The 13,398-nt window shown below is 55.1% G+C and overlaps 1 protein-coding gene across 1 annotated transcript in view; it reads left to right on the top strand.

Annotated features, from left to right (window-relative positions):
* The window catches only part of TCERG1L (transcription elongation regulator 1-like), a 134,144-nt gene that overhangs the window by 111,057 nt on the left and 9,689 nt on the right, over positions 1-13,398 (top strand). The window contains exons 8-10 of the mRNA XM_014550552.1: positions 2,929-2,951; positions 7,568-7,637; positions 9,855-9,990. Of these exons, the coding sequence (XP_014406038.1) occupies positions 2,929-2,951; positions 7,568-7,637; positions 9,855-9,990 (229 nt within the window). The remainder of the gene's footprint in view (positions 1-2,928; positions 2,952-7,567; positions 7,638-9,854; positions 9,991-13,398) is intronic.

Genomic DNA, 13,398 nt, shown 5'->3' with positions numbered 1-13,398 from the left:
CGGGCCCCACGCGGGCCCCCGTGCGTGTCCAGGCTGAGCGTTCCCAGGGGGCGGGCGGGAGGTGTGCTGTCCCTGGTTGTGGGGGACATTGACTTTTAAGGCAGCTTCAGAATTTAGTAATTACATTCTTATGGCGCTTTCTGCCGAAACATCAATCCTCCGGGAGGGCTGACTTGGGCTTTCTTTCCGTGTCAGTCTTTAACTCAGAGAAGGAAGGCCTTTCATCCCTTGGCCACTCCACGTGTCCCTCCCGCCTCGCTAGCCAGCATGTAATTTTCTCAATGGCTTGTGGACCCCACTGGAGAGACCAGGTGTACACAGATAACGCGTTTCCTCCCCCGGGGGCGTGAAACCACCTATTGTTTCTTTGGAGGCTCCTGGAACCCGTGGAGCCATGTGCTTGGCGAGGGGACGGTGCCGGGCAGCGGGCCAGCTGTCCCAGAGCCAGAGGAGAACATGGCGCGTCTTCGGTCTGGGTCTTTCCGATTAGACTGCTCACATTTTTTATTAGCTCTGTGTTGGGCGAGCCCCTCCCTCAGTTCGTGGGCCACACTGTGGGGGCACTTGCGGGCGGGAGGTGTGCTGTCCCTGGTTGTGGGGGACATTGACTTTTAAGGAAGCTTCAGAATTTAGTAATTACGTTCTTATGGCGCTTTCTGCCGAAACATCGATCCTCCGGAGGGTCGGCTCGGGCTTTCTTTCCGTGTCAGTCTTTAACTCAGAGAAGGAAGGCCTTTCATCCCTTGGCCACTCCACGTGTCCCTCCCGCCTCGCTAGCCAGCATGTAATTTTCTCAATGGCTTGTGGACCCCACTGGAGAGATCAGGTGTACACAGATAACGTGTTTCCTCCCCCGGGGGCGTGGAACCACCTATTGTTTCTTTGGAGGCTCCTGGAACCCGTGGAGCCATGTGCTTGGCGAGGGGACGGTGCCGGGCAGCGGGCCAGCTGTCCCAGAGCCAGAGGAGAACATGGCGCGTCTTCGGTCTGGGTCTTTCCGATTAGACCGCTCACATTTTTTATTAGCTCTGTGTTGGGCGAGCCCCTCCCTCAGTTCGTGGGCCACACTGTGGGGGCACTTGAGGTCAGCTCTGGGCTGACCTGACACACAGGCGCTTGACCCCTTGAAAGAGGGGTTTGGTTTTATTTTGTGGGTGTTTGTTGGGTTTGCAATGACATTTTTGTCTCTACTGATCTAGGGCTAAAATGACAGCAGCCCCCTCTTTTAGTCAAACCCAGAGGCATCTGCCTGGACTTCAGAAGAGGGGGTTCTATAAACTTTCTTGGCATTTTCACAGCTCTGAGTAGAAGCCACTGCTCCTGGGAAGCTAGTGTTTGTGTCTCAGGATGGAGACATGACAAGTTTAATATGTTTGTTTCTGTTAATATGATAAGGACATTCACCAGAGAGCTGGAGCCTGCGGATGCTGGAAAGAGAGGCGTGTTCTGGGCGCCTCTTGAACCGAATCTGTAAAGTCTTAGCCGTGTGGGAGAAGAGACAATAATTTTCCTCCCACCTTTCTAAGCTCTGGCTGGGCTAACAATCAAATTAGCATGAGACGAATGAACAGGAGAGAATGTCCCAAATTTCTTGTGGATGTGCGTATGGGGTCCCGTAAGAATGTGGGGCCCAAGGACAAGTCAGGCCGAGGAGGTTTATATGCCATTCGTAGCTGGAGAGGAAGGGGGGAAGGTTGTGGTTTGAGACTTCAAAGGGCAGGACGGCCACTCACCTGGGCCTGGGAAAGCCAGTGTTTGGTAACTGAGTGTTTGCTGGGCCCTCAGCAACCACAGGGCCTCGCCGGGTTCCTCTGTCTATGACCCTTAGTTCTTAGTAACTGTGGTTACTGTGATGTAGCTGCCTCCCTGGACAGGGCCTCGGTGTAAATATCAGGGGGAAGGTCAGGAGTTCTCTCTGCATCTTCTGTTCCTTAAAAATAACCAGGTTAAAATATTCCATGTCCTAAAGAGGCACACGTTGGGGTGACGAACTCTGCTCCCCCTCAGCTGATGGCAGGCACAATAGAAATTGGGTCTGGGATGGTTTTCTCCTTTGATAAGCAGGCATCCATTTTAAAAATGTACATTTTTATTGATTTCAGAAAGAAAGGGACAAGGATAGAAAGATCAATGATGAGAGAGAATCATTGATTGGCTGCCTCCTGCATGCTCCTTCCTAGGGATTGAGCCCCAAATCAGGTCATGTGCCCTGATCGGGAATTGAACTGTGATCTCCTGGTTCATAGGTTGATGCTCAACCACTGAGCCACACCGTCTGGGCTGGCACACATATTTTTAAAAAAAATGTATATATATTTTTATTGATTTCAGAGAGGAAGGGAGAGGGAAAGAGAGAGAAACAACAATGATGAGAGAGAATCATTGATTGGCTGCCTCCTGCATGCCCCCCCCCCCACTGGGGATTGAGCCTGCAACCCCGGCATGTGCCCTGATCGGGAATCAAACCCAGGACCCTTCAGTCCGCAGGCTGACGTTTATCCACGGAGCCAAACCAGCCAGGGCATGGCATCCGTTTTTAGAGGGATATTTAACATGCTGAATGAGGGCTGGAGCCAGAGACCCTGAGAGAAAGCCACCTCTTGAGGTCCATCCCCTGGGATCGAGAACTCCGCATGCTGGGGAATGTCAGGAGACCACGCAGCCCATGAGAAACCGTAGGTACGTCGTGGCGATGGTTCTATTTGCTTGGTGGAAGGCGGATCACGCAGGCAGGCTCCTGGCTCCTGGTTTAGCCTGCATTCTTGTAGATAATTGGGTGCTGTTTTTACTTATTTACTTATTTTCCCCAGCCTTGGTCGCCACGAGAAGGCAGCTAGCTCATTAGCAGTCCACGCATAGTTGCTCTGCTGTTTCTCTCATTTGGAACAAACCAGGCCAGGGCCAACTGAAACTGAACCACGTCCACAGACTCCCCCCTGAGGCACCTGCCAGTTCCAACGCTCAGGAGGACCGCAGGAGGGGGAGGGACAGCGGTAAGAAATAAACTGAGGCACGTTACACATTTCCACAGTTTATTTGAGCAAAAAAGATTCTAATCGGGAGCACCGAACCAGAAGTGGTTAGGAGCGCCCCACCCACAGGGAAGGACTCATGTGGCCCAGGGGCAGACGCGTCCACAGTTTATTTGAGCAAAAAAGATTCTAATCGGGGAGCACCGAACCAGAAGTGGTTAGGAGTGCCCCACCCACAGGGAAGGATTCATGTGGTCCAGAGACAGACGCGAAGAAGGGAAGTTATTGGCTGGCTGTGGTTTAGAGCCCAGCTGGCTCCTTGGGAGCGGTTGTTCTTCGTGTTTTGATTGATTCCATAACCACCAGGCAGGCCCTGGCTGAGATTTCTGTTTCTTTGTGGGGGTGTCCTCACATTGAGCCTCCTTGTTTAACGAGCTTCATGACAGGGACCTGAATTACGGGGTCATAGGTCAGTGCTCCATTTCACTCTAGACCACGCGTCTCATTGTATACTGAAAAAGGGGGAGAATGGAGCCTCAGACCCCACAAACACAACCAGGGGCAACCAGTGAATTAAGCTGCAATATATTAAGGTGTTTTTGTCTTCCATCCACTTATTCCGGTGGCCCTAACTCCTCTACCTAGATAGATGTCTGATGGTACAGTTACATATCGTTACGAAAGTTTTAACCTTGCTTTCTCTTCTAAGAGCGATGTTCTTAAACTAGTAATTTTTAAAACCCGAATCTTAAAGCTATGCCGGTGACCTCAATTCTCAACTTCCTGTTGCCGGGTAGAACTGCCATTTGAATGCACAGCTTCTAATTTCCGGAGACCCACCCACATGGTTTTGCCTGCGGCAGGTTTCGGACAGGAGGTGCTCTGGAGGATAAGGAGGGATTTCCCCGCAGAGCTGTGACCTTCAGCCATCAGCCGTGGCATTTTTCCCTGGCTGGTCATCCACTAGGACTCATTAAACCATTTGACCCTAATGAGGATAAGAACCAGCTCCAGGAGCGATAGTGATTGGTGGAGACTTTGTTAACTATTATGGATTTGAATGTAGTAATGCCTGTTTCTAGTCTGAGATGGAACAATCAAGCATTCCAGTGGATAGCCACTATTTTTCAAAAGGAAGCAAAATAAATGAATTCTATAAGACAACTGCCACACTTAGCTGCTATTAGGTTTAGAGGTCTGTGTGCACGCACATGTATCCATGTGTGTGTGCACGCACGTATGCGCGCACACACGTGTGCATATGCACACATATACATGTGTGTGGGTGCACATACATGTATGTGTGTGTGCGCGCACCTTGGTGTTTCCTGGGAACGGCAGGCACTGAAGTGGGAGCTGAGAGTGTGTGGCAGCTCGGGGGGCAGCAGACAGAGCTGCCCGCAGTACTGAGCTGCCCATCACTCAGCAGGTCAGGAAAGGGCCCCTTTTTCTCTGTGCTGGCAGGGCTGAGAGATTAAGGCGAAGGCCTGAATTATTTTCTAATTATCTTGCAGAGCATCCAGATTTTTTATGGTCTTAGCAGCCGTGCTGTTAGCTGAGATAAATGCTTGGGAACGAAAGTGAAATGGAAAGTGCCAGCCCTCGCACGCATCCCCGACACATTGCGGGGCGCTCAGGCTATTACGAGCTCTTCAGTGTAGAGGGGGCAGATGCTCCTCGGCCTATGACGGGGTTCCGTCCCCATAACCCACCGTAAGTCCAAACGATCATAAACCACAGATGCATCTAATGCCTTGAACCTGCCGAAGGCCCTAGCTCAGCCTCGCCCACCTTAATGGTGCTCAGAGCATCCCGCTAGCCCACAGGTGGGCGATTCTCTTGCGTTCCATCTCGAGCCATTGCCTCCTCTTTTTTGCCCCAGAAGCAGGGGACACGGGTGGGTGTTTTGTAGACATGGCGGGATGTGGTAACTCAAAACACACACCGAGAACACACTGGCCATGCTGAGCATCAGAGGGTCACCCTCGTCACCCTGCCACCCGGCATCAGAGAGAGTATCCCGCCCCACAGCACGTGGGTGTTTTGTAGACATGGCGGGATGTGGTAACTCAAAACACAACACCGAGAACACACTGGCCACGCTGAGCATCAGAGGGTCACCCTCGTCACCGTGCAGCTGACGGGGAGCCCGGCTTGCCCCGCCACCTGGCATCACGAGAGAGTATCCCGCCCCACAGCATATCACTAGCCCAGGAGAGATCAAAATTCAGAATGTGAAGTGCGGTTTCCGCTGAATGCGTGTCACTTTCACTCACCATAAAGTCGACAAATCCTAAGCGGAACCATCGTTAAGTTGGGGACCAATGCACTCACTTTTGTTTTCCCCGGGTCAGCTTTCCTCCAACCTGTGGAGAAGCTGCCCTGTGCTTACCTGCAGCCACAGTCACCTGCTGCAGGTGATGGCAGAACCCTCCTGCAGCCCGGCCCCCACACCGCTGCCTCGTGGCCTCGGCTGCTTTGCCTGCCGTGCAAATGGGAAATCCAGGCCCTCCCTCCGGGAGGGGTTGGTGCAGCCTGGGGGACGGACTGGGGACAGTGACAGCGAGGGGGGCTCATCCTCAGAGTGGGCAGGAGGAGGGAGGGTGAGACGGGCGATGAGCACTGCAGCTCCCGCTTTTCTGTCCCTGCTGGTGCCTCCCAGTGGCTGAGGAGGACAGGAGACCCCGGTGAGGCCTGCCGAGGTGGAGGGAATGCGGGAGGGACAGCGGGGTACACGGATGGCTCCACGGAGCTCCTCGCGGTGGGTGCCTCTGTGTGAGCCTCTGTGGCTGCTAGAACAAGTCATCCCAAACCGAGCAGCTTAAAACAACGCAGATGTGTTATCTCACAGCCCTGGAGGTCGGAGCCCAGCAGAAGCCTCCGTGGCCGGGGCGGAGCTGTGTTCTTCCTGGCAGCTCCCAGAGGAACGCACTCCCACCTCTCCCAGCTCTGGTGGCTGCAGGGCAGCACCTTCGCAGTGCTCTGGCCCACTCCTCGGAGTCCCCCTCCCACACTTAGGGCTCCCAGCTCTGGTGGCTGCAGGGCAGCACCTTCGCAGCGCTCTGGCCCACTCCTCGCGATGCCCGGGGGCCTGCCTGGAGGATCCAGGGTTGCCTTCCATCTCAAGGGCTGCTCTTTGGCAACCTTCATCTCCCTCGGCCTCATAACTAATCCATCCCCAGGCTCCGAGGGTTAGGGCGTGCACGTCTTTGGGGTCTTATTCTGCAACCCACCGTCGTGATCCCTGCTTTACAGGAGAGGGAATGAGAGAGAGTAGGGTAATCACTTGACCAAGGTTACTCTGCTGTGAATTGGGGGCCGGGACCTGCACCCTGTGGGTCTGACTCCACAACAACGCGGTGCTCTGAGGCTGTGATCAACACGAGCTCTGGGAGCCTGGGCCCTGAGCCTGCGGCAGGGGCAGCCGGGGACAGCAGCCGCGGGCTTCACATTGATGGGTCCCAGCCACCACCGGCTGCACTCGCTCTGTAAACGTTTTAGTCTTTTACATTCAAGACAAACATACATACACTGTCCCCATGGGCACACACAGCTGTGACACTAAAGGGTGCTTTCCCGAGCTGCGTGTGCCCAGGGACAGTGTACACGGTCTCTAGCCACAGGGCGCCAGGGGCCACGCTCAGCATGATCCGAGACCAGGGTCCATGGAAATGTGGACCCTTCCCCCCCCTCTACCCAGAACTCCCCCACCCCGCTCTCTGGGAGGAACCCTGACCGTCCCATGGACCCTGTCCCACCTCCGACCCCACCGGTGGCCTGGCCTACGCTCCTCTTTGCACAATGAGAGAATCAGGCCACTTGTTCCCATAGTTCCGTGTCAGCGCCCACCCTGGCCAGGCTCTGTAAGGCGACCCCTGCACCCATGCCCACGCGGGGACACGGCGGTGAGAGGTGGCTTCCTGGGGAAACTCACATAGAGAATGAGGAGCAGGGCGCCAGGCCGTGGCGATGCCGGGGAGCGTTGGCAAACCGCTGTGCCGGCCAGGACGGGAGTCATAATGTTCATTTTTCCTCTCTTCCTCCTGGAGACAAATATGAAACATCCAGGCACCGTTTCACTTTTTCATTCCCAAAGCTCATCAAACATTGACGGAGCCGACCTTCTCGGGATGGGAGGAGGGGAACTGTCTTCAAAATCAGTTTGGCTTTTTGAAGTAGACGCGGAGCCAGCACTGAAGGGCAGGCGGCCTGCGGGAGAAATCTGATCATCCATCGCGGGAGACGAGAGGAGGGGCCCGCTTTGGGGGTTCACGCACAGGGACGCCAGGCAGACGTGGAATGGAAGGGCAGGGGCGAGGGGTGGACACCCACCTCCGTCTCCCGTCCTCTGGCCCCTCGGAGAGCCTGGCTGCCCAGTGGCGGGGCGGGGACACTGGTCCGCTCTAAGGGAGTCAGGTTTCTCTTTGGCGGCCATGAAAGGATGCGCTCCCAGAGAACGCTGGCCGCAGGGTTGGAGGTCCATCATGAAGGGGCATCTGTTTGCCCGGTTTCCCGATGAGTCTGCAGGGAAGCCGCCTGGTGGTTTGCCAAGCAGAGTGCTGACGCTCCTCTGTCCTAATCCCACTGTCTTCCAGCCGAGCACAGCGACGGGTCGGGCTCCGAAGACGGCCTGGAAGACCCGACCGTGAAAACCAAGAGGAACCGGTAGGTGTCCTGTCCTTCCTCTGGCTCTTCCCTCGGCAGGGGATTAGGTGGCGGAGAAAGAAAAGGACTGTTGGGCTCTGTTGACCGAGCAAAGCAGGGATTCAGCGCTGAACAGAGGCGGGAGGTCTGAGGTTCATCTCAGCGACGACACGTGGTGGGCAGGCGTCTCGGTGGCTCTGGCCTCTGGAGCCTGTAGGAATGGACAGGGGTGACCAGGGGCTGGGTGGTGCCCTGAGCTGGGTGAGGGGTGGGTTTGGGGTCTGACAGCTCCGGGTGGGCATTCAAGCTCTGTCCCGCTGGCTTTGGGATTTGAGGCAAAGCAATTCCACCTTCATCTCGGGGTTTTCATTTGTCAAAGGCGACGGCAGAAGCTTGAGGTGACGCCTGCGTGAGCTGACCCCATGTGGCTTCCTGTCACCCTCGGGGAAGGGTGGCTCAGTGAAACCCTTTCCCCAGGAGAGACCTTTCCCACCCCACTCGGCCAGGATGGAGCGGGTACCCAGGCAGTGTGGCCTTGGGGCCGCCCTCTCCCTCGGGACAATGATGGCCGGAGCGAGCTTTATGAAAGTATCCGAATTTACTTTTAGTTGACGGCACCAAAGTCATTCAGCCATGAGAATATTAAAAATCTATTTAGCAAGTTTGCATTTGCCTTTGGCCAGTTCTGATTGAACCGAGAGCTCGGGCTGCAAGACGCCCTGAGCTCCTGAACCACATATTTTGTTGAATGAGCTTGAGCGTGAGATCGGCGCCGAGCTCCCGGCACTATTATTCATCTTATTTCAAGTTACAACAATACGAGTCTTGTTTCCATGCTTCTATTTTTAACCAATGGAAATCTTTTACGAAGAAATCCTAATTATACTCTTCGGATTATACAATTGCAAATCCACTGGTAATTTTCTTTTTTCAAAATTCCACACCATCACCTATGAAGCAAAGCTTGTACATTCTCCTGAAATAGTTGGTGTATAAATAAGATTTCCTAATGGGCTGAGCAATCATTTCTTTTCTTTGCCCATTTTGCATTAGTAGGATTCTTCCCTATTGCAACCCTCGTGGGTGAAAACCCTTGTGAGACACAGAACATGCTTAGCAGGCCCCCCGCCCCCGCTTGGTCGGATGGATGCTCACAATACCCTGGACAGACGGGCAGGAAGGCTACGTGCTTGGAGGGTGTCGGGAGGTGGGGACTCGCCTGGTCCTGGCCACTAGGTGACCATATGACCTTGAACGGTCCCATCGCCTCCTCCCCAAATGCAGTCGTGCAGACTGCCCGGCATCCTGAGAGACCCCAGGTAGGCGCACCGTCCCCGAGGAGGGCTGTCCTGAGCATCGCAGGGCTAGCAGCACCCCTGACCCCCACTCCTGGGAGCTGGGAGCACCTCCCCAGTGTGACCACCACAGATGTCTCTGGACACTGTCTAGTGTCCCGGAAGCAAGTCACCCCGACGAGCACTGGGCTAGACGCACGTCAGAAAGTCCGGACGTGCCCTAGCCGGTTTGGCTCAGTGCATAGAGCGTCGGCCCACGGACTGAAGGGTCCCAGGGTCGATCCCAGTCAAGAGCACATACCTCCGTTGCAGGCTCGATCCCTGGCCCTGCTAGGGCAAATGTGGGAGGCAACCAATGGATGTGTCTCTCTCTGTCTTTCCCCCTCCATTCTACTCCCTCTAAAAAAAAAAAAGAAAAGAAAAAGCCCGGATGTGACTGTGTGAGGGACTTTACCCACTGAACCCCCTGAGCCCCGGGGTCCCGGTCTCCCTGTTGTCACTGAAGTCTCATTTTGGGTTGGAACTCAGGACACCTGCCATACCCCGAGGGGTGACAGAGCAGTTTCCCCATCACCGTCCTCCAGGCGTTTGTGCAGAACCAAGGCCTCTCCCGGAGAAAACGGAGCCAGGTGTGAACTCCGATGATTTGTGAGACTCGGCCTCCTTCCCCGTGGGTCCGTGGCTGCTCGGCCCTCCGGTGCCCCCTCCACCAGCTCCTCGCCGGCTGCCCATCAGTTAGGGTTTCGGTCTCAGCTTTCCGCCCGAAATGCACCAAAGCAGCTTGCACGGCGAGAGCCGACGCCTCCACCTCCGCTGGGGTGACTGCGCCAGGATTTAAAATGAGTTTCCTGAGAATAAGAGTCTTTGTTGACAAAGAGCTCCTCCGAGGGCTTTGGAGGCCGTGATGGGGTGCGTTTAACTCTCTGTGTCTTGTGCCCCAAAGGACCGAAGGCCGCGTGAGCCCTGGCCCCGAGGAGGCGGAGAGAGAGGACAAGGGCGCCAGGACGCCGCCGCCCCAGATCCTCCTGCCGCTGGAGGAGCGGGTGACCCACTTCCGAGACATGCTCCTGGAGAGAGGGGTAAGCACCCGGACCCAGGGCCGGCTCTCGGAGCGAGGAACCGCGCCGCTGTCCCCCAGTCACGGAGGTCACTTCCAGGAAGCTCCTGTCTGTGTTAAGAGTCCTCCTGGCGCCCGGCCAGCTTTCAGGGTCCACCCCAACCAGGGGGACCCCCTGGGCTTCCTGACTCAGGCAGGGTCTTCACGACTCTGGGTTCGTCTGACTGTTTTTCGTTTCCAAGCTTTCTCCATTGCAGGTGGCTACGCATCCCATGTTGAACTTAATGGGGGGAAACACGTTATAATCGAATCTCCTCCCGGTGCCTTTTATGTCCTGCTCTGGCCTTTGGGTAGGAAACGCGCTGAAACACGCGGTGAGCCCAGTCGGACTTCTTCAGAAATGAGACTGAGCGCAGAGGCAGCCACGGGGCCCTGTGTGCGAGCGTAATCGCAGTGAGCGCTGTCGGTGACCTTGGGGATTCCAAAGCAAGTTCCGCACAGTCAGCACCCGGGCAGGTGCCGTGGGAACTGGGGTGCGGGGCCGTGGGGAAGAGAGCTCCCCCAGAACAGCGGTCTGAGCAGGGCCCCACAGAGCCGGGCTGGAGCGCGGGCACCAGGAACAGAAGGTCCCCGCTCTCAAGGATCAGAAGGGGGTTCTCGCAGCCACTCTCCCCGGAGACGCCCCCCTCCTTTGCAACGGGACTTTTAATGCCCCCCCTTGCTTCCTTTACCGACCGTTCACCCCCAAATAAAACGCAGCCTGGACCACAGGGGACTGGAAAGGAAAGCGGACGCGTGAACTGAAAACCACAGTGCAAGGGCTTTCCCTGAATTAGCACGTCACCGAGGAACACAAAGGCGCAAGGCGGGGAATGCCAGGGACACGCGGGAGGAGGTCCTGGTGGGAGGAGGTCGCTCTTTGTTTTTTAAGGACGTGATTTTAAAACTAGATGTATCTATTAAGCTGCAAATTCATTTTAGAAAGGGTCCTAGTCCCTCGGACCAGGATGAAAAGAACCGGGGCCAGGGCGGGGCTTAGGGTGCACCTGGCGTCCTGCCCCTTCCTGCTCAGCCATCTGCCCGCCCTTTCTCTGGGCGTCCCGGGGGATGTCAGCCATGCGAGGCCCATGGAGATGGAGATGCCCTCCCTGCCACCCAATGGAGTTGCTCGTTCTGGGGCCATCGGACTGGCCTCGTGGTCCTGGAGGCTAGTACCCAGTGTCACCGCGGGTCACCAGCTGTGGTGGCCGCCCTGCCCGCCCGCCCCTCCTTCCACTCTTGGCATGGGGTCCCCTTCCTGGCCCTGCCTGCTGCCCCTGCCCCGGCTTCCGTATGAAGCTCTGCCTCCCTCCATGTTGCCCGGCTACTGAGCGAGCCGCAGCTCCTGGAGCATCGGGGCCTCCCGACATTTCTTGAGGCTTCATCTTATTCAGATCTACATTTTCATCTCTTTGCTTTGGAAACCCACCAGCCCCAATTCACCGTCACCGCATCACACTGACCTGCGTGAGCTCAGGGCTGCCCGAGGGACCCCCCTTCCCTTCCCGGGGACGCCGGCCGGCTGCGTTTATATGGGCTCATGAATTGATCCCAGTGGCCTTGGTTGAGCGGTTTTCCTAATGAGATTTCCAGAGCATCCCTGCCTCACGGAGGTGGGAGGCTCCGTTCGGCCTTAGATCCTCACCCCTGAGCATTGGCCACGGGGAAGGAGAGCCCCAGCCGGGTGTTGGGTTCCCGGGGAGAGAGGCTGCGGTGGAGCCCGAGCCCAGACCTCAGGCCTCCTGAGCAGTTCCGAGGAAGCCCACACGCAGCCCCCGGGTAGCAAAGACCGACTGAATGACTGCTGATGGCAGAGAGCAAGGCCGCTGTTTATGGCTTTGACTTTATAAAACATGCAGGCAGACTTCATAAGTTACTTGTGCCCATGAGGATGCTATAGCTGAGCCCATCAGATTTCTAGTCGCTTAACAATGAGGCACAGAAAGGTCACTTTTTCATGAGCTGCGTGATTAATACGATGTTTCATTGCCTTTGTCCAGAAATGCATGTGCTTATGGAGTGATGAGGCGAGGTCCTGTGGGTTTCTAGTTTACAAGGGGCACATTTGAGGCATTCCTGGGCTTGGGGTGGGGGCAGGGCCTTCGGCTTTGTGGTTTGGTAGCAGGTAATTGATGGCTCCGTGGAAGCTTTTGTTTTTATTTTGTTTCCCTGCACAAACCACAATGCAGCCTCCTGGTAAACTTCAGTGTCTAAAGGGGCCAGTGTAATTGAACCTCAGGTTATTCATCTAATCCCGCCTATGTAGGTAAATGAGTTCAGAATGATTTACGGGGACCTTCTTCCTTCTGCAAGGCCTCCCTCGGAAGTGAGTATGGCTTTCCCAGGAGCCGGGAAGGGGAAGGACTCTCAGGAGCCCTCGCTCTTCATTCGGGGACTCGGGGCTGCAGGTGCGTGGGGTCCTCACAGGGCCCCTCTGTGGGTGACCCTGGGCCCGCTTCCCGGCCACCAACACAGGCCAGCTCCTGGGGTTTGGCTCCGAGTGTTAGATTGAGGACATTGCAGATGGCACACTCACCCCAGCCCGGTCACCCGGTCTCCACCTGCACTAAGACAGCCACCGACCCAAGGTTGTTGGGGTGAAGTTGGTACAAATGAAGCAGAGGCTCGTTATGGGGGGCCCGGGGCTGACGGGGCAGCTGGCGCCTTCTCCCAGGCAGCAGGAGGGCCCCACCTGTGAGTGATGGGTAAACGGTGTCGCTCTCGGGACTGCCGTGGCACTTGGGCCAGCACATGTGCTGTAAGGGCTTGCTCGTCCTCATGTGCAGGTCACAGGTGGCGGGGAGGTGGCCCTGGACGTGAGGGAGAGGAACGATGTGTGACTCGAGTCCTGGGCGCCGTGACGTCTGCTCCACAGGGTGCCTCTTTGCTCCTTGGGAAGCTTATCTGCCTCGGGTTCCTATGGCAACGCTTCAAAATCTCACAAGACACATAATAATACCGCTAATAAAGTTATGCTATAAAAGAATGCATGCTTATTATAGAAAATGTGCACAATATTAAGAGTATAAATAAGAAAAATCCCCTGAAATGTCACTCTAAGACAGTACATTCATTGGGTACATTTTCTCCCAGTCCTTTTTTAAAAGTATTAAGAATGAGCATTTGATCTTACAGCATAATGAATATTGAACTGTGCTATAGTTAAATGTGGCTGAACATTAATTTTTTAAATATATATTAAACATTAATATTTTACCTAGTTTATACACTTGTATACTATTTCCTCCTTTTAATAATTTAAAAAATATTAATATACATTTTTGGAAAACATTTCTTGATGACGCATAAATTGTTGGTTCAAAAATCCTGCATTTCCTTTTTTTAGTGCATCTTGCATTTAGCTGTTTTAAATGATGCTATGATGGTGCAC

The sequence above is a fragment of the Myotis brandtii genome, unplaced genomic scaffold (genome assembly GCF_000412655.1).
Source record: "Myotis brandtii unplaced genomic scaffold, ASM41265v1 scaffold604, whole genome shotgun sequence".
NCBI lineage: Eukaryota > Metazoa > Chordata > Mammalia > Chiroptera > Vespertilionidae > Myotis > Myotis brandtii.
Note: the sequence above shows the minus strand (reverse complement) of the source record. Positions and strands in the feature narration are given on the sequence as shown.